The sequence below is a fragment of the Daphnia pulex genome, chromosome 8 (genome assembly GCF_021134715.1).
Source record: "Daphnia pulex isolate KAP4 chromosome 8, ASM2113471v1".
Lineage (NCBI taxonomy): Eukaryota > Metazoa > Arthropoda > Branchiopoda > Diplostraca > Daphniidae > Daphnia > Daphnia pulex.
Window position 1 is genome coordinate 5742404 of NC_060024.1, and position 24130 is coordinate 5766533.

At 40.4% G+C, this 24130-nt stretch overlaps 2 protein-coding genes, 1 long non-coding RNA gene and 1 other non-coding gene across 4 annotated transcripts; 3 read left to right on the forward strand and 1 right to left on the reverse strand.

Moving 5' to 3' along the window:
• The first annotated feature begins 718 nt into the window (after nt 1-718).
• LOC124199421 (anionic trypsin-2-like) lies at nt 719-3597 on the forward strand. Its single transcript, XM_046595232.1, has 9 exons — nt 719-777; nt 849-911; nt 1900-1969; nt 2042-2112; nt 2175-2269; nt 2332-2458; nt 2577-3015; nt 3083-3219; nt 3295-3597. The coding sequence occupies exons 2-9, from the start codon at nt 894-896 to the stop codon at nt 3463-3465; spliced, it is 1128 nt and encodes a 375-aa protein (XP_046451188.1). The 5' UTR covers nt 719-777; nt 849-893; the 3' UTR covers nt 3466-3597.
• Nucleotides 3598-5493: 1896 nt separating this feature from the next.
• On the forward strand, nt 5494-6597 carry LOC124200572 (serine/threonine-protein phosphatase 6 regulatory ankyrin repeat subunit B-like). Its single transcript, XM_046596839.1, has one exon. It carries the CDS (start codon nt 5494-5496, stop codon nt 6595-6597), a length of 1104 nt encoding a protein of 367 aa, XP_046452795.1.
• An 8958-nt stretch (nt 6598-15555) lies between these two features.
• Nucleotides 15556-18545, forward strand: LOC124199422. The gene is made up of 4 exons (XR_006876834.1): nt 15556-17392; nt 17529-17613; nt 17687-17884; nt 17987-18545. It is a non-coding gene; the product is annotated as an uncharacterized LOC124199422 (long non-coding RNA).
• A 378-nt stretch (nt 18546-18923) lies between these two features.
• On the reverse strand, nt 18924-18997 carry Trnai-aau. The gene has a single exon. It is a non-coding gene; the product is annotated as a tRNA-Ile (tRNA).
• Nucleotides 18998-24130: the final 5133 nt, after the last annotated feature.

Genomic DNA, 24130 nt, shown 5'->3' on the forward strand with positions numbered 1-24130 from the left:
TTAGACGGTTAGACCTTCAGCACACCAGCTCAACACTTTAACCACTACACTAAGATTTATTTCAACTCATTTGAGATTCCTCTTTACTTATATTTCGTATATTTCGTGGTCTCATCGAATAATAAGTATACTTGATATACAGGAGAACTAAACGTAGTATATATACATAATGGTAATAGGCTATAGTTTTAGTTATCGCTAATGCTATATGCAGCAAAAGTTAACCCTTTTTCCCCATTTATGCGAGATTGACTCGCTGTTTATTAAGAGAGATATAGAGGGGAGTTTTGAGTTAGTCTTATTTTGGACGATTTTGGAGTCATTTGAATAAGTTTAAAGTAAATTCCCATGCGTTTCCTAGGCGAATGATCGCACTGATGGTGGCAGTAGACACGGCAGCCATTTGTAATACAATTAATATCCATTTTTGATTGAAAATTTTTAACTAAAGCCAAAGAAAATTTGGGCGCCGAGATCTTTGGTCGTTTTCCTTACCCTTTCCCCTAAGTTTTGAAAATCTGTCAATGGAACGATTTTTAACGATTTTGAATCGGATTTCATTTCTGTTCACAAAAACGGAGTATGATGTCGGGCAGATTCTTCCTCCACGGGGCGATTGAAATTATATGTTACTTCCCCGAACGGTAGTTGCAGTAACATAAACCTCCATCGAAGCGGCAATAATTCTCGAATGACGCACAAGGCACCAAATCCGATTTCGAAAACAGACGCCAGTGTCATTTAAAGTGCAAGTCATTCTCTGCCACAAAGTTTCAGGTGCGTCGTGCGTGTACATTCTGCGCAATAGTAAGTTTATTTGAATAATAGAATCTTTTTTATTGAAACAGCTGTCGCTCTCTCGTACAGTCGTCCTTTTTAAAACTCCATCTGCAATGCTCCTCTTCATACGGGTATATTCATTTGTTTATTAATAAGAACTTATTAGACGAGAGTGGGGCCACTGGCTCACTTTTTTTTCTCTTAGCTCTCATTCCCTTATTTTCCAACTTATTTAGATCCACCAAAACTTTAAAAAATAGAATAATTACTGCTTTAAATGGTGATTTTTTCAATCCGATCTAAATAAATTAAGGCTAGGTTATTGCCGATTCAAAAAAGGAGAGCAAATCCGCCCCAGATACTTGCTCACACCACCGGGGTCTCTCGGTCCCGGTATTTCTTACGGAAAAACCGTTGACTGACAGTAGAAACTCAAAATTAAAAAAAAAAAAACAATAAAGCAACCCACAAGCGAAATATCAATAAAAAGGTTAAATAAGTATGGTAGTTGACTAAAAACACGAAAAATGCCGAACACAAATAATTTTACTGCTATCATATGCAATTTTATGTAAGCCAAAAAGCCCCGACGCTGTGTGGCGGATGCGCCCCCAACAAAGAGGCCTTAGTATTATTGAATATCTCTTATTTAAACTATTGTAAATATAAAACAAACTAAACAGGCTTAAAGAGGTGATAACCTAGAATATTTTCCATATTTTTTTATAATTTTTAAGTAATCGGGAAAGCCGATATTTGATTTGAAAGGCAAGGTAGGACGACCCAATTTTAAGACGAAACATTTATTTATTTTTCATTCCTCAACTGTTCTTCGTAATACCATGAAATTTGGTTTTAAGATGCGCATTACTAACATCTAATCTCCTGATTTTTTCAATATTTTATTGCAATTCTAACCCATCAAGAAATCAATTGAGCTAATCGACCCGAACACCAAATCGCCCCACTCTCCCCTATAAGTTGATTTTCTCGATTTCTTGATTTCATAAATATTGAATAAAGTTGAACCCCCTCATTTATCTATCTATATCAGCGTTGAAGATGTTTGAGTCTGTTGACTGGATTTAATCATTTTTTTTTATTGTTTTTTTTAATTAGGGAATAATTTTCTTTTTCCTGGTTGGGTTTGTTTATTCAAATTCAAACCGTGCCATCAAAAGTATTATTAGTAAAAACAAGTTTCTTTATATTATTTGTGTCTGTTCTTTTGAGTTTTCACTTTCACATTTTGTATTGGCAGAAAATGAGGAACAAGTTAGGGCAGCAGTTAGCGGTGGAGTCTTAGCTGCCTCTGGTGACTTTCCATACGTGGTAAAAATAAATACAAGAAGCAATGTCTTCCGAGTTAAAAATATTTCATTTTTTTATTTCAGGTATTTTTAAGCTTGACAAATGGCATGTTTGTTAGTGGTGGAACCCTGATTGGATCTTCTCATATCTTGACATCAGCCCAAAGCTTATTAACTGGGTCCAGATCAATTAAATGGTTGAACATTGAATTGCATCTTTATATATTTTTTTATGATCTAGGTCAGCCAATTTTATGAGCATGTTACGCGTAACTTTTAACTCGCTATCAACCTTCGGTGGAGCTAATGCATTTCTTCTTCCAGTGAGCAAAATAGTCATTCATGAACTATTCAACGCAACGACATTGGTATCATGTTCTTTTCTATTGAACCTAACCTGAAAACATTTATTGTTATTTCTGAAAATAACTAGCATTTTTGGAACTAATGGGACCATTTAATAAATTGAACAATTTCTACTGATAGGACAATAATTTGGCTTTGGTAGTGTTGAGTTCGCCTGTTACAAATCTTACGTTCGCTTCTCTTCCAGTATTGGTAACATCAACAACAACAAAAACTCAAACCACAACACAAACTTTAACAACTAAAACTCCAACAACAACTAAAATTCAAACAACAAAAAAAATTCCAACAACTAAAACTCCAACAAAAAAAATTCCATCAACAATAAAAACTTCAACAAAAGCTCTGACAACAATCAAGGCTGTCACTACAACTAAAAATGTTCCAACAACAATAAAGACTACAACGAAGTTTACGACGACGAAGCCAACACCAACAACAGCAAAGGCAACAACAAAACTGATGTTGTCTCAAAAGCCCGTGGGGAAAGTTTCATTAGGGTTCAACAGTTACGCCAATTTGTCGGCCGTCATTGCTGGATGGGGAAGAATTACTCCTGGTAGTTTCATAAAAGACACCATATTTGAAAAATAGCAAATATCTATTTTTTATTTCATTTTTCAAAGGAGGGAAGACTTCACCGCTGCTACTGAAAAAAGTCAATGCCACTATTCAAGACAATCAGATCTGCACCAGCTACTATGGGAACAACACTTTCTTCGGCACCAACATGCTGTGTGCAACTTCTCCTGTTGCATGTCTCGTATGTTGTATTTTCAAATATTTATTTACTTGATTGCGATTTAAGAGAATCGATGATAATGAAATGAATTATTAGGATGACACTGGCAGCCCTATTATCATCGATGGCGTTCAAGTTGGCATCACCATGTGGGGCACTATGTGCAGTGGAGCTACTGCTTATTCAGGGATTTACACCCGGGTCACCACTTATCTCGACTGGATTGAAAACGCTCTGATCAATAACCCCGGCCCAGTAGTAGGTTAAACCACAGTACATGGTCTTTATCTGAAATTTAATTTTGGGTTTATAAGATTTGTATTTAAATGTTTCTGTATTTCTGAGGTGTTGGGTAAAAACCTTTAGTATTTTTTAAAGAATACACGTGAAGCATCTGGATATTTCTATTATCAATAATAACTTTACTGTAAAGATTTCTTGTCAAGAGTCCGGAAATCGTGCTGGTGACTTCTACTCTCTGATATAAAGGTCAAAATGGAATTTAATCAGTTCGAAATAATCTTATCTAAAATAATGATACAATTATTGTTTGGTAGAGTCTATTATGGTTCCAATACTTGGCGTTAAGCGTTCTATAATTCGTCAACTCCCATGATATTAATTCTTGTCAATAAAAAACAGATTGTCTACTGTCACGAAAGCAAATTGACCCTCTCATTTCATTTATATTTTTTGAAATGTATATCATGGACTTGAAATGGTGTATTACACATCAATTAACACATCTTGTAAGAAAGAAACGTTTTGTATTAGTGAAACAATCAATATAGCAACTTCTAACCCATTGAAGTGGTGTTTCACTTTCCTGGAAGAGTTTCTGTGAACCCTTTTTTTTTATAAAACTATTCCTTCATGATTTGTGGTTAGTGCAACAGTGTAAGCTCGAGAATATATCAGTCGGAATGGAAGAAACAAGGTGTGGACCGGAGCATAAATTTAAAAAGTATACAACAGACAAAGACGGTTTTTCTTTACACGCTTTTGAAGAATGCTTTCGGGCTAATAATTGCATTAATTTATTTGGAAAGCTGTATATATGGAAAGGCAGTATTTATGGAGTGCAATAAAGCCAACAGCTCATCTCTCGACGCTTAAACTTACATCAAAGTTTAATGCTGTCAACGAAATCGTAAATAAAATCCACGAATCCAATACAAGAAGCTTGTCAGCGAATTTAGTTAACGAAAAAGAGGATTCGCGTTTCTGGAGCTTCAGCAGTTGAGCAGAAAAAATTAAAGCATCATTAATTACGGTAATTTTTGTAAAGAATCGGCTAGAGCCGTAGCAGCAAACAAGGTCATTAACCGACAAAAGTCGACGACCTCCGTTGTCCTCGATTCTTCGAGGTCAACCTAACGGTTTTAGGCCGGAAAAGTCACCCTATTTGGAAAAACCCAAGCTTGACCTCCAAGCGAGGTTGACTAAAATACCACGGCGTCCCCCCACAACTGACAGATGAGAAAGGCATTAAATAGAAGAGTAAAGTGGGGACGCGAGGCAGTAGAGTTTGAGCGATTGAAGTGGAAGCTGTAGTGAATATTGGAGAGACCGAGTGACGCGTTTGACCAGACCTTTCCGTGACGCGTTGTTTAACGAGAACTTCCCCCGACGCCTTACTTGACCAGACCTTTGGTAGACGCCATTACTGTACCCCCCTGATTGTCTAAGATGAACGTATCACAACGGTAAATAAATAATTTCTCGATTGATTTATTCTTCATTTTTACTTCATTTATTCTTCATGCTGGTGAATCACCCTTACCAGGTGAACCATCACATTTCGGTTGTCATTCTCGCCATCTGTGTGATATTTCTCCTATGGAAGTATAAATCAAGAATAGGAGGACTACATGAAATCTTGACCCATTTCGCTGTTGGGGTGCAAGAACACAGACGAAGACAAAATAATATGCTGACGGAGTAGTCACCCAAGAAAAAGAAAAATGGGAAACACAGCAATATACTACTCCACTTCAACAAAACACATTTCGAAATGCCTATCGCATTTCTGCCTATTCAACAGACTATTAAACAATTAACGAAAAGCTGCTCGATAGTTCTCGACAGACTTTGTCAGTGTGCTCATAGACTTCATCGTGTGTAGTGTGCAACCAAAAATTGTGCCATGGGTGACTCAAGAAAAATCAACGACGTTCGTATTAAATGTGAGCCGTTAAATGGCGATAGTGTGCTCCACCGTGTCGCTAAAAACAATTGCTATAGAGAATTGGCGAACGTTTCGCCGGGACCCGGGTAAATTGCCGGAACAATCGAATGGAGACGCCGCTGATTGTCGCGGCGCAGAACAGCGCAATCCGCACCATCACATCTTTAACTGCTTTAGGCGCCGATGTCGACGCTCAGGATGCAAACGGTAACACGGCGATGCATTACGCGTTTCTTAACTCTTCGGATAGGGCAATTGACTCGCTCGCACACGCGTACGCGAACTTCAATATACCAAACGCCGTTGGAAGAACCGCTATGCATCTCCTGTCAATTAGCAATAGCCCAAATTTAGCGAGACAATTATGTCGTAATATTCTAAGAATTGATATGACTATTTTGGACCAGGATGGGAACACCCCATTCATGGCTGCCGTCAGATATGACAGCAGTCGTATGCAGTATTTCCTGCAACTCGGGTATAGACCTGAGGGAAAAGAAAAATACGGAAATACGCCTTTACATATCGCGGTGAGATCTAAAAATCTCGCAACGATAAAGCTATTGGCCCGAAAACCGCATATAAATTTTGTGAATGACGATGGCCGCAGCCCACTGGCTGCCGCGATCGCCATTGGTAACGAAATGGCTACGGAAATATTATGGCGCCATAACGCGGATCCGCACATCGTAGACAAGGCTGGCAACACCTTGTTGCTTCTTGCGTGTGCCGGCCCGTCAATAGTAATACTTAAACATATTTTGGAGCATTGCTCAGAAGTGACGATGTGCAATGTAGCCGGCGAGACCGCGCTGAATTTGGCATCTGCGGCTAAAAATTCTAGCGTTATTTTTGAAATTTGTAAAAGGGGAGCGACTGTCACAGCACAGGATTGCCGAGGAAGGAGGCCTTTAATTATAGCAATCATGTCGGGAAATCGACAGGCCGCAGTGGTCCAATTAGAATGGCAATTTGCCGCAGGGACGGATCTGCTTTCGATAATAGATTTAGCAGGGTTAAACGCTTCGCAATACTGCGATTTATTTGCTGATCTGGAAACTAAAGAGTGTATCCGGAATTTAGAAATAGCATTTGAGAGAGCCCAACAAATTCCCGTCCAAACTAGAACGATATATTTTAACATACCATCAGAAACAGTTGAATTGGATTACGAGAATGACGACCCCCTCGAATTCCGACGAATCAACTGATTCGGACTCAAATATGCCAGTCCTCACCATGTAGTTGACAAATTTTTTCTCCTCCCTCTCTCTCCCTCGTTCAAGATATATATATATATATTGTTCCCTTTCCATCTCTTCTTTTAAAAAAAAATTGTTTCCCCTTCTCTCTCTCATTTTTTTTCTCTCTCTTCCTTGGAACTTATTTTTTTTACTTACCGCTGTTCATACCTTCATTTTTCTATTGTCGTTTTTCCCTGTCCCTCTCTCCTACTCCGACGTTTTTTTTTCTCTCTCTATCCTCAACCACATATCTTATTTTTTTTTTACAACATAGGCCTACGCCTATATCAATTTTTTTTCTCTTTCTCTCTACTTCCCTTTGATCCCAGATTATTTTTTTGGGAAAAGTTAATTGGAATGTGGGAAATACGCTCGTGAAATTGCCGCCTCGATAAAGTGGTAAAAGCGATCCAGTGCACACTGGGCGACGGATAATGTAAAAAAACCGTTGAATGACAGAGTGCAACACGGAAAAGAAAAAAGATAAGGAAATGCTACTGACAGGAAACAATGGGGAATTGACCTGCCCCAGCATAAAAAAAAAAGAAAAAGAAATCCGTTGGATAGAGCACACACCCGCACTTTTATTAATCGGCGAATCGATGTTCGTCCTGGACGAACTAAAGAGGTATACAAAGGGAAGTAACAAAAATGCTTACAGTAAACAAGCTCTCTCTCTATTTCCCGCCTAAAAAAAAAATGTTAGAGGCGAATCGGTGTTTGTCGAAACAGCTAAAAGCAATAAAAATAGCAAAGTAAACACGGCATGACAATGATGATGCCCTCTTTTATATTTTTCACACGTTACTTACAGTGACTACAGTGTTCACCTCCTCTCCTTGAAGGCATCACGATCTAAACTAATTCCTAATTCCAGAAATGGATCCCAAAACAGCCGTGATTGTATTCGTCGAAAACACCAAAGCCACGGTACGTGCACAGGTGGTCACTAACCTGGCGTTGACCTTCATCAACGCCTCAACAGCGACACTATTAAAATTTGTAGTACGCCCAGTGGCGGGACCGGACACTTCGTTTACCGATCCCATAACAAATCGGGTATTTCAAATCATTGGAGAAACTAGCCTGCTCCTCACCATAGGGGGAACAACTGTAAGCGCCACTGTATACGTCGTTAATGACGCAGAGATAGGTGCGTCCATGGTCCTGGGGATGGATACCATAATTGTACTGCACGGTACACTTTTCTTGGGGGGCGACGAACAGATGAATCCACTCTTTGACACTCCAAACGGAAAAAGGTTACCGCCCCCAAGACCGGTGTTAGCAACCGGCCTGCCCATTTCACTCGTCTCCCAACGCCTGGGCATCCGAGAATGAAGTGGCGATATCACAGGTAGAGACCCAGTATTATCGGGACCACATTACCAACACAACATTCCCGGTATATGGAATGGTGACCATACCGTCCGGAAACAACGCATGCCAAGCATTCGTCACCAACATTAAAACCAGCATGATGCTGGGGGTAAATTATTTGAAGACAGTGGACTTCAAATTAACATTCGATGAGTGGACCATATCATGGCCACAAACTATGGTAGTTCACCTATACCGTCCGCCTGCACGATCAATAGCCGGCCCGACATGTCCAAAGTGCGGCCTGAACGGACATGTGCAATCCCAATGCACGGGGGTCCGTGAATTTAAAAAAAAAAGAAGGGGAGGGAAGACATCGTCGCCATCAGGCACCACCTCTTTTATAGTTGCCATCCCTAGATTTCACTCTTTCTTTTACTTTCTTAATTCCCCCAAGTTCGTTTCTTCTATGCTCCCCCTACACCATCTTCAGGTGGTTTCAATTTTCCCCGAAACTGTATAATGCGCCACGTTTGTCAATTTACTTGCTATTCCCAAACAGCCCTACCCGATATTCCCCATACATTTCTTCTCATCATTTTCCCTTTACTCGTTTTCCTATTTTTTTTCCCTCTTCTTCCTCGTCCCCTTTCTCTTCAAACGTTTTCCGATGTTTTGTTTTCTCCTTTGTGTTGCTTCTTCAAATGTTTAGACGGCTTTTAGTATGGCTTAGTATTACATTTAATATTCCTATAAATTAAGCCGACTCCGGGAGTCGCCTTCAAAGAAGGCGGCTATGTAATGCCCCGTGGAGCCAACTAGTCCCGCGATCCAACTTGCCCCTCAGAGGCAACCCACCCCGCAGAGCCGACTTGCCCCGCGGTGTCTACTAGCCCCGCCCCTCTAGCGATGGCCACCACCCCCGCCTACGTCACAGCCGGGACGTCAACACTGGCAGCACACGTCATACCCCGTGACTCACACCGGAATGCCATCCACCGGAAACGCCGACGCTGCACGCTGACTCGGCGGTCAGATCGAAATACCGGCCCAGCTCAACCGGCCCGCTGGTCCAGCTCAACCAAGACGCTGGTCCAGCTCAACCACGAAGACGATCTAGCGGGATCACTTTTGCCCTCAATCAACTCCCTATATAATCTGTATTTGTCACTATGTATCTCTCTCTCTGTACCCCCGTCCTATCGACCAGACCTCTAATACATCGGCTCTTCATCTTTACACTTGTTTACAAATTATTCTCTGTAACCGCCAACAGGGCGTTACACCTTCGTGAACGAGTGGCAAGGCCAGTGCTTCTGGTCCGTTCTTGTGTCGCGGGCTTCTGCGGAAGTTAACCCAGAAACCTTTTGGTGCAGACCTTGAGGGGATTGGACTCTGGTCACTCCACTCACGCTCTGAGTGGGGATGTGAGTGAACCGGCAATATTTTAGTTTAAGTTCTGAGTTCAGTTCAGTTTGCCTGTCCTTCCCAGTATCGAAGAGGATCGCTAATTTGTAAAAATAAGCTTGTTTTTATTTTCTTAGTTTTGGAACGATAGTCCATTAAAGTGTTAGGCGTATTTGAAAAAATTAAAATTGAAAGCTAATAAAAAAGCTTTCTTTGCCATCGCTTTGTCGTCAGAGCCGCTTTTTTGAAAAAAAATCAAAGTTTATAACAAAACTTTCTTTGCCTCTGACTTGTCGTCAGATGGCGTTTGTTGAAAGAAAAAATAAAAATTGAAAGTTTTTTAAAAATCTTTCTTCGCCTCCGACTTGTCCGCCAATCCGTGGCGGAAGCGTTGAAATGTGCATTGAGCCCGGTATCTGGCCCGGATATATAATTTATCGACCCAACAACGGCCCGCGTATTTCCGATTTTGTGGGAAACGAGCCTTACTCTACATACTAAAGACCAGACGACAACGACCGTGGCATACGTCGTACGGGATGAGGAGATAGGAGCATCCATCATCATTAGGATGGATTCGATCATCGCACTTCAAGGTACCATTATAATAGACGGGGATGAACACACGAATCCCCTCTTCCCAGTGCCAGGCGACGAAAAAGAACTCTACCCAAAACCGGTGTGGGCCACCGGTCTCGATGTCTCCCTTGCGTCACCGGCATACGCATCAAAATCGGAAAAGGCAGTCGTACCGCACGACGGCCCGGACCGGTACTACGACTGCGTGACCAGGTCTAATTTTTTCATCACTGGAAAGATTCACATGCCTCTTCCCACCAATTTTTGTGTATTGATTTCAAAAATCACTACCCCTATAATTTTAGGCCTAGACTATATGCGGAGCGTCGACTTCCAACTAAAATTTCCGGAAATGTGCATCTCTTGGCCACGAACACTAGTAGTCCACTCGTACCACCCGCCCGCACGATCAATAGCCGGCCCGACATGCCCAAAGTGCGGTCTAAACGGCCATGTGAAACCCAATGCACGGAGGCCCGTGAGTAACTACAAAAGGGGAGGGTAGTGGGCAATACACTATTAGTTGCCATCCGTAGATGCAGTCAGTACTTTCTTAATTCCTCCATGTCCGTTTCTTTTTATGTCTCTTCTACCCCATCTCCGAGTTGTTTTTATTTTCCCCGAAATAGTTATAATGCGCCACGTTTGTCACTTTCCTTTTCTATCTCCCAACATTTTTAGCCGATATTCCCCATACACTTCTTCCATTTCTCTTCCTCTACAAACGTTTCCCTATTTTTTTCTCTCCCCTCTCTGCACAACTACAGCATTCTCCTGTTTCGCAACGTATTTTTTTTTCTCTTTCTTCTCTTCTTGGTGTTGCTTAAGGATTAGATTGTTTTGTTTTTCTTTGGTTTCTGCTACGTTAAGCCGACTCCGGGAGTCGCCTTCAAAGAACGCGGCTATGTAATGCCCCGCGGAGCTAACTAGCCCCGCGAGCCAACTTGCCCCTCAGAGGCAACTCGTCGTCATTCGTCACAAACCGACCGTGACAGTTGGTGGAGATGCAGGGTAATTGAACGTTCTCTTTTGTGTTCTAGCCTATCGAAAAAAAATTCGCAATAAATCTTAAATCCAAGACGACAAGACAAGATATAGACGACGCTATATGATATTGAATTATACACAGCCATTTGGCGTGACAGACATTGTAGACCACACGATCACACAATCATCAGCTGAAAAAACGTAGAGTTTCCGCAAACTCCAACAGATTACCCGCCGCTACCCGGAAAGCTTTTTAAGAGTGAAAAGCAAAAAAGTTTTCTGTTTATTAATTCATGTCTATTTCTACGATTCCTTTAATGTTCCGTGAGACGCGCGAAAAAATCGTGTTGAATAAAAATACTTATTTTTTCCCTCCCAAGCTATTCTATTTGAATGATAATGAAGAAGATTGCTAATAGCAATCATCGCAGATTTCGAATGAAACATTATCTGCCAACCAGTCAAACGTTTGACAGAACAATCTCAGCACAAAACAAAATTTAATTAGTCCGTCAAATTTAAGACGAACTGATTAAATCTTGTATTGAAATTGTTTTGTAAAAACGTTGCAGCAAGATTAATTGTTGATAGCCTAAAGTCGAATAATTAAACAAAGAATTTCTCGGTGCAAATTGTATGTGGAACTGTTTGCGTTGCAGTGTGCACCAAGCGACTAAAGGCAAAATAACCAAGAGAGCACCTTTTATAGGGCTCTTTCGGATCTGTATTCTTTTGCCGTTTTATCTGGCAACGCCAGCATGGCAGTGCACCTTGGTAGCGCGAGAACGGGGAGAAGGGGGAGAATGGGACGAATGGGAGGGAGGAGGGCGTACGAAAAAAGAGGGAACCCACGTTTACTCTTCTCCCCCATTCGTCCCATTCTCCCTCTCCTCCCCGTTCTCGCGCTACCAAGGTGCACTGCCATGCTGGCGTTGCCAGATAAAACGGTAAAAGAAAACAGATCCGAAAGAGCCCTATATAATAGCCCAACAGTTGGTATATGCTGACTAATATGGTGTGTCTATTTTGTATCTACAAAAAAGAAAACGATTTTGTTCCAGGAAATCATTGGTTCTCCTTTGGGAAAAATAGTTTTCTTAGAAAAAAGTCACCTTTATCCGTGCCATATTTTGTAGCAGCTTTGTAGCTATTATTACTGTATTGCATTCAATATCCATCACAAGGTCGACTTCTGAGTAGGCCTTCCCTAATAGGCTTTCTCAGGAAAATCTCGAATTTTTTTAGCCTCTACTTTTTTGTATAAGCTGGTATATTAATACTCTTTCTTACTAAACCTTGGGATTCTCCGGCCTACATAGTTTGGTTTCGCACTTTGAATCCAGTAGACATAGTCATGCAGGATATTGTGCTCTATCGTCTCTCTCAATTGAAGAAATATTAATTCAAGCGTGTGTTTTGGCTGTTTTTTTTTCCGGCCATCAGCCAGCGATTTTTTTTCGTGCATTGTGATGTTAATTTGTTGCCAAATAGTTGAGGTAAGCGACTCCTTTGTTATCTGATCGTCAGCAACATTCCATATCAAAATATTGGCAGTCAAAATTAATAGATTAATTATAAAAATTAATATGTAGCCTATTGCTGGGTGAATTGATTTGGTTATAATATTAACAATAGGCCTATTCGCCATATATTGCCACTGCATGCTTTGGCCCCTCGAAGAATAATAACGCATGTATACTTTTAATCACACATTTCATACACAATTTATTAGCTTCCTACATTGACGCTTGCATAATAATTGTGCTTATTTTTAGCTTTGGGTCTATTATTTTTAAGACTGCAAAAGCATCAGCACATTTAATTAGCGCCATTAAATAAAATTATCCCATTACTTCACGCACCGAGGATCGGCATCTGGGCAAATTAAGGTCGTAGCGACAGATTCACCGAGTTTCTTATAACCGAAAAAGAAGATACATAAATAATTAAATTCATTTACATTTTATTTTTTTTTTTGTAGAAAAATAACATAAAAATTTGGCAGCTATCTTAAACAAAACGAGGATTGTAAATTGTTTCTAACCCCGTGTTATTTATGCTGACCGCGGCGCAGAATGGCTCTGCCCTCTCGTCACGGAAGATAAATAGAAAAGTTCCGTTATTTATTAATTCAAAACGATAACCCATTAAATTGGCAGCATATGATGGGTATTAGGCCTATAATAATCGGCAGGCTTCGATCTGTATAGGCTATTGCCCTTGTTAACAATTTTTATTACAATACGAATTAAATGCACGTACGCGAATAATTTAATGCGTCATTTCAATAAAAATCCTGATTATCGATGGTGGGAAACTGGGAATCGTATTCAACGTTATAACTATTAAATCGCTTTTTTGTTGATTTGATCAACGCCACCGGTGCACCCCGCGCGTTACAGGTTGTCCGATTCACAGGGTTCTCCACTAATGATGACGTAATAGGCCCTAATGACCCATGAAGCAATCATGGCATTAAATAAAATAGCAAGCAATCAAATGAATCATTCCATTATTATACTTGCGCGGAAGTGACAAATTGGCTGTAGCCTAGGCTATAGGCTACAGCCAATAGGCCAACACAACAAACACAAACAAAATTTCTTTAAATAATATACAATTATTTTGTTTAGATTTAAGTCGTTGACCCTTGCATAGATTAGCGCTAAGTATATAATCACAGTTCATGCTTCCTTTGTATGTCATCAGAGTCGGAATAATACTGCATATATATTATATTAGATGAGTCCAGTAGCCTATAACTTATTAATTAGGCCTACCTGCTATAAGCTGGAGTCCGAAGTTGGATCACCATCCGGCTGATTGGAACAACTTTCATTAGCGAGGTCCGTCAATATTCCTGTGTTTCGTCTCGTTTGTTGAGTAGCAGTATAGGCTCGATCATACCATGCTCCCGCCATCTCTTAGCGGAAGCGTAATTCTTACATCGCAGCATTCGCCCCAGCAGGTTCCACTGAATAATTCTTGAACGGTAGCGATGATGTATCGCTGTTGCCTCAAATTCAAATATTGTATTTACAACGTTCAATTATTTTATGCCAACAGCAGAAAGTATTTTGCGTTATACATGATTTGTTATTTATTATATTAATTTTTTATCTTGCAAGCAATACAAGATCTTTGTCCGAATTTTCTTTCCGTGGGGGAACTGGAGGGGCCAATCTTGTGTTGAAAATTTCTATATTCCTTTCGAAGCCAATAAGACCGAGAAATTTGTTACTGTACGTCCTTCTTTTATTAGCCTAATAACTAATATAATTGCAAGATATGTAGCCTATATAGTCCCGTCGTTCAATCCAATCCACCAAAATTAAATAGCCTAATATGAGCATTTCTATTAATAACTTAAGCTCACGGTTGTGGTCCTTTATTACATGTAAAAGCAGTTTTGGCCTCAAAACCAAATACAAAAACAGCAAAAGGGAAACGGCAAAAGAATATACTACAATTATTGTATATACATGACCGAATAATGTGCTGGGTTGTCTGCTGAAAGGCTCGGAGATATAGCCTAATATATAATATGGCCCCGCTTTTGAGGATGATAGGCCTATTCGCAATTTTGCATCCTCCAACACGAAGACTTCTTTTGTTTTGAGCTTAACTAATTTTTTTATAGGTTTAATTGAGGTGAATTTTTCGCTGATTATTTATTCTGAAAACCAAATGAAAATTTAGATTTTGGTTTTTTAGTGTCGTTGTAGCCGTTCCGTTGTTAGGCCTATTGCGGAAGGCGAATATGCGCCACCTGCTGCTTACGAGAAGAAGTACGACGGTTAGCCTACTTCCAGTACGCCAATGTCCCCAGCCAATAATACGAATACGAATTCGGATACAATCGGGATTTCCACGCGTGGAAATGCTCAACACATACCGCGACTAATAGTTCGAGCAGTCCAAGGATAGCCGTTTCCGCATCAAGGTCATATGTCATCTATTATTCAATTCCATTTCCCGCATCAAGTAATAAATATCCGTAGCCTATTTGAGTAAATCAGGTCAAGTGGAATGACGCCTATATACTTTCGATATGGTGAGCACTATATATACTGGGAATACAACCATCCATGCTGATGCTGGATATAAAGCTCCTTCATTCGATGCCCCAGCTTACTCCGCACCGGGTTATTCTGAGTCCTACATCTCATCTTTCGAGCCAGCAGCTCCATCAGCAGCTGCTGGTTAACAATAGGTATAATTTAATAGATGAAGTTTATTGAACTGAGCTCGCTTCCAGCCTGACAGATTTTCTAAACAGTGACAATCTTTTGCAATTATAACCTAAACGGTGGGCACTTGCCACTTAGTGTAGGCCTATATGCTTTACAGTCGAATTTCACATCACGATAACGTTATTATTTTCCAAATGTGAAATTGCCATTTCTATCAGAAAAATCAGAAGAGAAAGTAGATATCTATCCGACAGCTAAGACAGTAAATGCCTCCCATGCCCACATCAAAATTAGCCAAAGACAAGCGCTTCCGGCGTGTCGATTTTAATGCGGATTGGGAAGCAACGAAAAAGGTATGTTTTCAGGAGAAATGTAGACAAAAAGAAGCACGCTATAGCATCGTGAAAGTTATAGCATGATGCCGTGGTGTATACTGGGAACAAAAAAACTAATGGAGGTCATAGCACGAATGCTGCTGCTGGGAACACACGAAGCATGATGATATTATGCTCTGAGGAGCTTCTATTGATGACAGCACATGCTTGTGACGAAGACTAGTAGGCCTATATAATACCTTATTTAAAGCTTGCCTTTTTTCACGTCATACAAAGAGCTGTGGATGATTTTTATTTTCTGTTATTTACAAGGGGATCGGTATAGGCCTAGTGCTGTATGGTCTGCCAAAGTCGTAACGTTTGGTGACGCAGACTTCAATTATATTAACTGTTGGATCAGCTCGTCATTTCCCCATTGACTTAGAAGAATCATAGGCTACCTTAATTAACACAGTAAATGCCCCCATCAAATTAGCCAAAGACAAGCGCTGCCGGCGTGTCGATTTTAATGCGATTGTGAAATATCCGCGGGAAGCAACGAAAAGGTGTTGTTTTCAGGAAACAAAAGAAGCACGCTTATAGCATATCGTGAAAGTTATAGCATGATGATGTAAACCAGCCGTGGTGTATGTGAAAACGAAAACAAATTGAGGTCATAGCACGAATGCTGCTGGGAAAACATCACGAAACATGATGATATTGCTTCTCTGAGGAGCTTCTATATCGATTATGCCTGCATATGACGAAAACCACAGTGAATAATTCCTTATATAGCACGACGGGATATAGCATGACGGGACAAAAAGAGCTTTCGTATGAATATTATTATTTCTGTTATTTATATAAGGGGATCGGTAGTGTATGGTCTGCCAAAGTCGTAACGTTTGGAGACGCAGACTTCAATCATGTTGACTGATTGATCAACTCGTCATTTCCCCATTGACCTAGAAGAATCATACTTCATTGATTAACACGACAGGTTATGGAACTTTCGACGAGATTATCGTGGCTGATATTTCAGCAATCTTTCAACTGCGTTGACAGATTTTGTCCTATCCCGCTGCTCTGCAACGTCAAATTTGAAATTTGATTTGTGCAACACAGATTCACGCTCATTAATCATTTCTCTTTTTTACTCGTGGTTTACTCTTTACGCGAAACATTAAACTGTTATCTATGCGGTTTTGTCGCATGTCCTATAGTATTTTTCCTTGTCACGCCCCAGGAGAGTGGGAGCGACCGCGGGGCGACGTATTGCCTACAGCGCACTTGTAACGTATAGCCTACGAGCAAGTCATTGTTAAAACAATGATCTGCGATGGGAAAGCGCCAAAGCGGACATCACGGATTCATTTTCTTACTTCTTACGCGATAAAATATCCAAGTAAAACATTCCATGTAGTATATGGGAAACTTTTTTTTTCGGCAAGGTTGTTTTAAAAATGTAGCCTAATAGGGTCCATGTCACATCTAGCCTATATAGCCTACAGCAGCTCCCACTTACCCTCTGAAAACTGAAACCCCGAGTAGCCCCGAGTTGAACTTCACATTGCCTGTCTCATCAACTTCTTTTCAAACAGGAAGTTATATCTATAGGGAAAGGAGAGCAATATAGGCTACAAAGTTTAAACTGCGCTCACCCTTTATAAAAGTTGATTCCGTATTTTTTCAAAGGAGTCCATGCATTCGTTATCGGGCAGTGAAGTCACGCAGAAAGAGTTTTAAAATGGATTCAATTCAATTTTTGCCAACGATGGCTGTTAAATCGGTAACAACAGCAGCAAGAATAAAGGACAGCCGGCTCGAATAATTGGTGGCGATACACAGCCAAAAAGACATTAGTTATATATTATAGCCTTTTAAATTATTCGTTCGACGACAATATATAATGATCTGATGTTGGACTATGAAGCTTAGATGGTTGCTGGCCATGTTGGCCCGGTAAGTCGTGCTTTCAAATTAGTTTTCTTTTCTCAATTATTAGATTAGTTATTATATTTTGCATTGTACAACTGGTGTCGTTTGTCGTTTTATTTATTCCCTTGTCGATGCTGTAATTGCTGTATTACGACAAAAGGGATCGTCGCGTTGCTGCCAAACTTATGCTGCTGCTGGTGCGCTGCCTCCTCCGAGAAAGCCTATTCTACTATTTAAAATTACTAGTTCGGTGACCATCCAGCAACAGCCGTTTCCGAGATTCTCAAATTACATTGTTTTTTATTATTTTTACTTTAGGTTAACCTGGACCTAGCATCTGGTTTTAACATCTGGTTTTAACTTCCAAATTTTGAAGTTAAAACCAGATGCTGGCAGAAAACCATGGGCTATATTTCATTGAATTTTTTGAAAAAAGGGCCGTCTTGAACAAAGTTTCCGCAGCATGCATGCTGGTTCCCACCGTTCGTCCATTTCCAGTCATTTTCTCAGTCGTGAGTACGTGAGCAATTTTTCATCAAATTATGTACGCTTGAATTATTGACGATAGCTTATTGATGTGGTAAAAATATTTTAATGCTCCCCCCCCCTTTTTTTTAGTCTTACTGTCTTGCAATGTGATTCGTGCAGGCATGCATTTAACCTCTATAGATATGCCAGCCAACTGATGGCAAAGAGAAACACCGAGAGAAACACCATTGGATGCTGTTCCAGCGCACTATATATACCCGAAGCAAGATGAAAATAGTTAAATCGTGCCAGCTTATACAATATTTGAGGCATTATAACCAACCTACTCGGTTGTCCACCCCAAAAACTCAAAAAAGAAAGAGGAAATTGAAGCAGCGATCTCCGTCAATCGTGAAAAATTTTATATCAACGTTGATAGACGATAACAGCATCATCATCATCATACAGCAGAAAATTTGTTATATTTATGCCAAAAAGGGTTATACTATATTGCCGTTAATTATACAGATGGTCGAAGCACCGTGTAAAATATTGTAGATAAATATTAAATATGCCTTTATCCTTGAGATTTCTTATACCATTTTCTGTCCCCAATAAAATAAAACAAAACATCTGAAATTTGCATCAGTTCAAATTGAAGCAGCATACGCGAGCATATACGTTGGATCAATAAAATTTTGCATTTATACCTTGTGTTTTTACTGATTCGGAAGCTAACAAGTCACATATGAACAGCACTTGGAATAACAGGAAATTCAAATCGGTCGCATTGCGAATAATATAGCTATACATATATTTAGACCATTGCACAATTTTAACCATTGAAATAACCGGAAATAACGATTTAATACAGTACTATAGTACTGTACTATAGTACTGCCTATAGTACTGTACGCCTATAGTACAGTACTACAGTGCCTATAGTACTGCCTATAGGCATTATATATATTAACTATAGGAACCAAATAATTGAATGTCGTAAATATACGAAAACTATAACGTTCATCTAGGGGGAAATATTTAAAATAGTCAAACGTTTTCTTTATAAAAATAATCACAAAATGTTTGGCTCGTAAGAGGATCGAACTCATGACCTCCGCGTTATTAGCACGGCGCTCTAACCAACTGAGCTAACAAGCCGATGAAATTGATGTTTGAGATATTGGTGCGTATAATTAACGTTTCATGAAATGATGAATGAAATTATTTCCTTTTCGCTCCAGAAAACGCTTTGCATTTTTCTTTCCTCTCGCTCAGCCCATGCAAGATTCTGGTTTCCTCAGTTCATTTGCCCCTGCTGGGACCTGGATATACTAAAGGCAGAAAGTTGCACATGTTTTTAGAGTGTAGGCCTATAGGTAAATTTCAAAGGGCGGGTATATTCTGCAACAGGGAGTTTTGCACTCATGGGAATTTAATTCATGTAGAGTTTTTTAAAAGATTTTTTTTGCTGCTGTCCCAAGAGGTAAAACCCCAGGAAAGAAAACACTCGCGCACACTCTTTTAACTTCTAGTATAAATATCGCCAACCGAAAACAACAAATAAGGCTGTGGATTGGTATTCACACACTGGCCTTTTTATTTCTATTGACGTGCTGGAAAGCTCGTTTATTATACGCAGTCTCTTGTGAGGTGTCATGGGAAAAGAGTAGGCCTATAGACTACATATGGAACAAAAAAACATTCTTTCACATATATCTATATGTATAAAAGAGGAAAGCCCAGATACCGAGTCAATTGAAAGAACATTTTAAAAAAAGACGATATCTACGCGCACCTGTGCACCAACAGTTTCATTTTCGCTCATTGTTTACGTATTTTGAAAAAGAGCCCATTTTCGATTTCCGACATTTACGCAACGAAAATGTTCTGCTCTAAAAAACGACAGCGGCTGCAACTCTTTAGAAGTGAGAATTATAACAGCATGCCGCGTGTCTATATAAGGAGAAAATGCTCACGCGCGACTCGCGTATCAACAAGAATTATAACGTAGCGATTTTTATCATTCATTCCAATTCAGAGACTATAACGTGCAATAGTCAAACATCTGACTTTATTAGCAAACATAATCACAAACATATTTAAAAAATAGTTTTTATGCTTTTTACGAATGAGCGGTTCAGACTATTCCCCTACGTGTCAAACAGCATAAAGCATTTTATTATTTTTCTTTATATGTACGCCATCATGCTGCCAGCATCTGTTTTTTTTATTCGGGTACATCGCGAGTATATGTTGGCCATTAAGGGCCAAAATTTTCAGCACAGCGGGTAGGCATAGGACCATTCCCCGCCCACAAAGCATTTATACGATAATTCTCCTACCAATAGCAACTCGACAATTCTAGGCCTACATTTCCTTCGTTTCTGCTGAGTTGAAACGCCCCTTTCTTGCAGTTCTTAAAACATCTAAGATTTTCTTTTGGGGCATTTCGTGTTGAGCTTTCGTTAAAGTCAGATTCAGATAATTTCCTCGATACTTCTGTTTAGACATATTTAGATTGTATCGATTTGAAGTTGAGTGATTTGATTTTTTTAGTGTTTAGTAAACTTATATTCTGAAACCAGGAGAACTTGCTTTCCCCTAAAATTTTTGCTATTAAAATTTTAGGTTCAAGCAAACTTCAAACTGGTTTCAAAAAGTTTATCAAACGTAAATCAAGTTGATTGAATTTTCTAAATGTTGAAGTTAACAGAATTTTGTAACGACGACCCCATCTCGCGGGGATTGGGCCGCACATATATTACGAGCGAATGAATGATACTCGGGGCTACCCACAACTGCTTAATGTGTTCGTGATTTCTAGACTAAGAGTAAAATAGCGGAAGGATAAATCAGACACGGGACATACCAATAATACCGGAAGCGCTCGTGGCACACGAAAGAAGGAAGTCGAACTCAACCACTCCAAGAAGGAACACACAAATTTGGTACCAGCAACAGACGCACGTACGCACACGACACGGCAAACACAGATGCGTACACAAGCACTGACACGGAAGTGAAGATAAAAGAATGAAAAGAACGGACTTGTAATCAGCACTTAAACTTGGTTTACTCAAGAAAGGAAAGATTAGGAAGCAAACGTTGATTTTTGTGCTATTCTGTATCTGTATATTCAAATTTATGTCATTCCAGGGCACTCTAATTTGCTTGATATTTGGGAGAAAGAAAATTAGATTATTATCCGTCGTGTGGAGAAAAAATCTTAACTTGGGTTTTAATTAATACTGGGATAAAAGGGGGCTGGAAGAAAAAAGAAGAGGTCATTTGAGGTGGTTGGCGACAAGTTCCTGAGGGCACGGTGTATGGAGGGGCACGGAAATCGGCAACTGGCCTGTATTTTTTATAGGGAAGAGGAATTCCATGTTTTTGGGATATCCCATTTTCCAGCTGGGGAACCTCCACTGTTGGAGAATCCCATTCTGTTATTTTTATTTATTTCTTATTCTATTATTTCCATTTTTTCCCATTGTTACTTTTTTACTCTATTTTCTTTTCGGTTATTTATTTTATTATTCAGTTTAATTTTAAGAGATTGCCATTAAAGAAAAATGCCTGATTTTATTTCATTTTTGTATTTTTTCTACTGGAGAACTACCTCGGAAAATTAGGGATTTTCAAAGAGGGGTAGGAGAGGTGTGAGGGGGAAGGGCGTGGAGATGAAAGGCGCAGGGAAGGAAAAGGGAAAGGAAGACAAGAGAGAGGGACAGAAAACGCGACATTGTAAACACATATGCTTCATGAGGATAGCACAAACACATATATAAAAAAAAACGTGACGCAAAATTCGGCCGATATAAGCTATGGGGGGAGGGGGGGGGGGGTTAAGAAATATATTTTTGTTGACCGGCTGCTGCTGTTGAGGGTCTGCCGATAGTACTCCAATCGAAATCTGGATTCGCGACGTGCGGGCTCGCTTGTTCTTCTTCCGGATCTGATGGCGGCCAATCCCAGTTTTTGGGTGGTGGGGAAGGCATCCGCCGATTTAGTGGGTCGATGTCGAAGATGCCCTCCAATATTTCCCTTGCGAAGCTCCAGTATTGGAGTTCGATGACGTGCTGAAGTTTCCTTGACAGGTTCAGCGTCCGCATGTTCTTCACCTCTTCCGTCTGCCGTGCCAGGGCGTCCTTGTGTCTCTCTCCCGGCTGGATGATGATAGACGTCGCTTTCGGGTATGTGGAGTAGAAATCTCGGACATACGGTTTTTGGCAGTCCTCCGCTGATGATGACGGACGTTGCTCCAGGATGCGCAGAGTAAAAGTCCCGGATGTACGGCTTTTTGGAGTTTTCCACCGACAATTCAAAGGGCAGTTCAACTTCTCGTCCGTCGGGATTCCTTCAATAGAAAATAATGTGGTTACTTATTCAATGTGAATCCGTTTTCATCATCCTCTCGCCTACAAGTTGTTGGATGCCGATCTGGATGATGCTGGCGTCATAGGACAAACGGCGAACTTGGTCCAAGTTTCGTCTTGCTGCTTTCGCGGTTTCTCGAAGACGTGATAGTGTTCGCCGGAGCTCTTTTAGGTGCCCCGGCAGGCTGTCTTCAACTTCGAAAGGGCCCTCGTGATGACGCTTGGAATCTTTTTCCTCGCTTTTATTCCTTCTTGATTTCTTTTTACTGATTGCGGGTCCACGATGTCGCAGCTGCCTGAATTTTGCATGATTTCTTCTACCTCCTGGTCGGTTGTATACGCCAACCGCCTCTTCATCCGTGTTGGAGGAAGCGCGGGCCCTTGGGTAGGCTCCTCCTCTACTCCGCGCTCGTCCGGCGATGCAGGTGAGGTGTGCATCAATGATTGATGCAGCTGTCTCCAATCGCTGATGATTTTTTCGGCAATTATCTCGACTTCTACGTCGATAATTTCGGTTCTGTTGCGCGGTTGGTCTGTTTGTCGTTGACGATGACTTCTCGTATACAGATGAATGCTGATTTGTATGCTGGAGGATTTGGTTGAATTGTTTACCGTCATTTTTGTAAGAAATTCGCCTGCTGGCAGTGTTTAATCGGAATTCAAGATTTGTTATAAAATCCATTCCTAAAATGCAGCTAACTGCTAAGTTAGGTACTACGTGGAAATTGTTTTTAACTAGATTGTCGTCCACTGAGTGTAATTTCACTTTTAGCTCTACTGTTTTTAGTTTTGCCATAGGATCTCCACATGCTGTTATCAAGTTGAGGTTGTCTGTGGCACGTTCACCAATTGTAAGGGTCGTTCGAGACCTTACTTTTACTTATATTAAATAAAAAACAAGTGATCATCAGAGGATGACGCTTATGTGTTACTGTAAAACTACAAAAACAGTACAAGCATACACTTCACAAGAGACCACAAGATATTGTAAGGCGCTTTTTAGGGGGTTCGAAAAGGCGCGCTTACTTTGAAGAATAACTCTCGGGTTTTTAGGCCGAACTAGTTTATTGGTTACACAGCACAGAATACAGAGGAAGTGCAATCGGGATCGAACTTACAACTGGAGCCACAAGCAGTCGAAGAGTGAGATGACTAGTCTTACTCTTGGAGGGTGCGACGGGAGTTTATATATATGTTCCCGTGCGGCCATTTTGGAATGGTGTAATTCCAAAATGGCGGGACAAAACGATCATGATTCATGAGGGGTTATTCAAGCGGGTGGGACAAACGATTATGGCTATTAATAGGAGAAGAGCCTGAAGGGGGCGTGGTTACAGACGATGCATACAGTAAACGATATACACTCTTTTGGTCAGCACTCGGGCGCGCACTACATACCTCCTTTCTTTGAAAGGACACGTCCTCGTGTCTATACAAAATCAATAGAGGTTATTCCAAAGGCACGGGAATGCAGGTATGGATTAAGAGTGTACATTTTTATTTAGACGAATTTAGATTGGTTTGATAACTAATACCAAATACAAAATACAAAGTACAAAGAACAATTTAGCGTCGGCCCGGCAGTATCTAAGGTTTTTTTTTTAAATTGACTACCGCTTTCTATGGTTTGACTACAAAAGTTGATTATTATAAGTATAATATTTCAGTAAAAACGCCGGAGGATGCGCTGGCGGTCTTGCTGGTATACTGCCATTAGCCGCGCTTGCGTCTCTAAGAATTTTTCAGTTAGCTCCATCAATTCGCGTTGGACCTGCTGATGCTCTTTCAGAAAATCGGCTAGGTGGCGTGTTGTAGGCGGTCCGTACAATGAATCGTACGATGGAGGCAAATGTCGTCCGTAATGGTCAGGTGGAGGGGGACTTCCGGGGGTCTGTGGCTGGCTGTGCAAAATTAC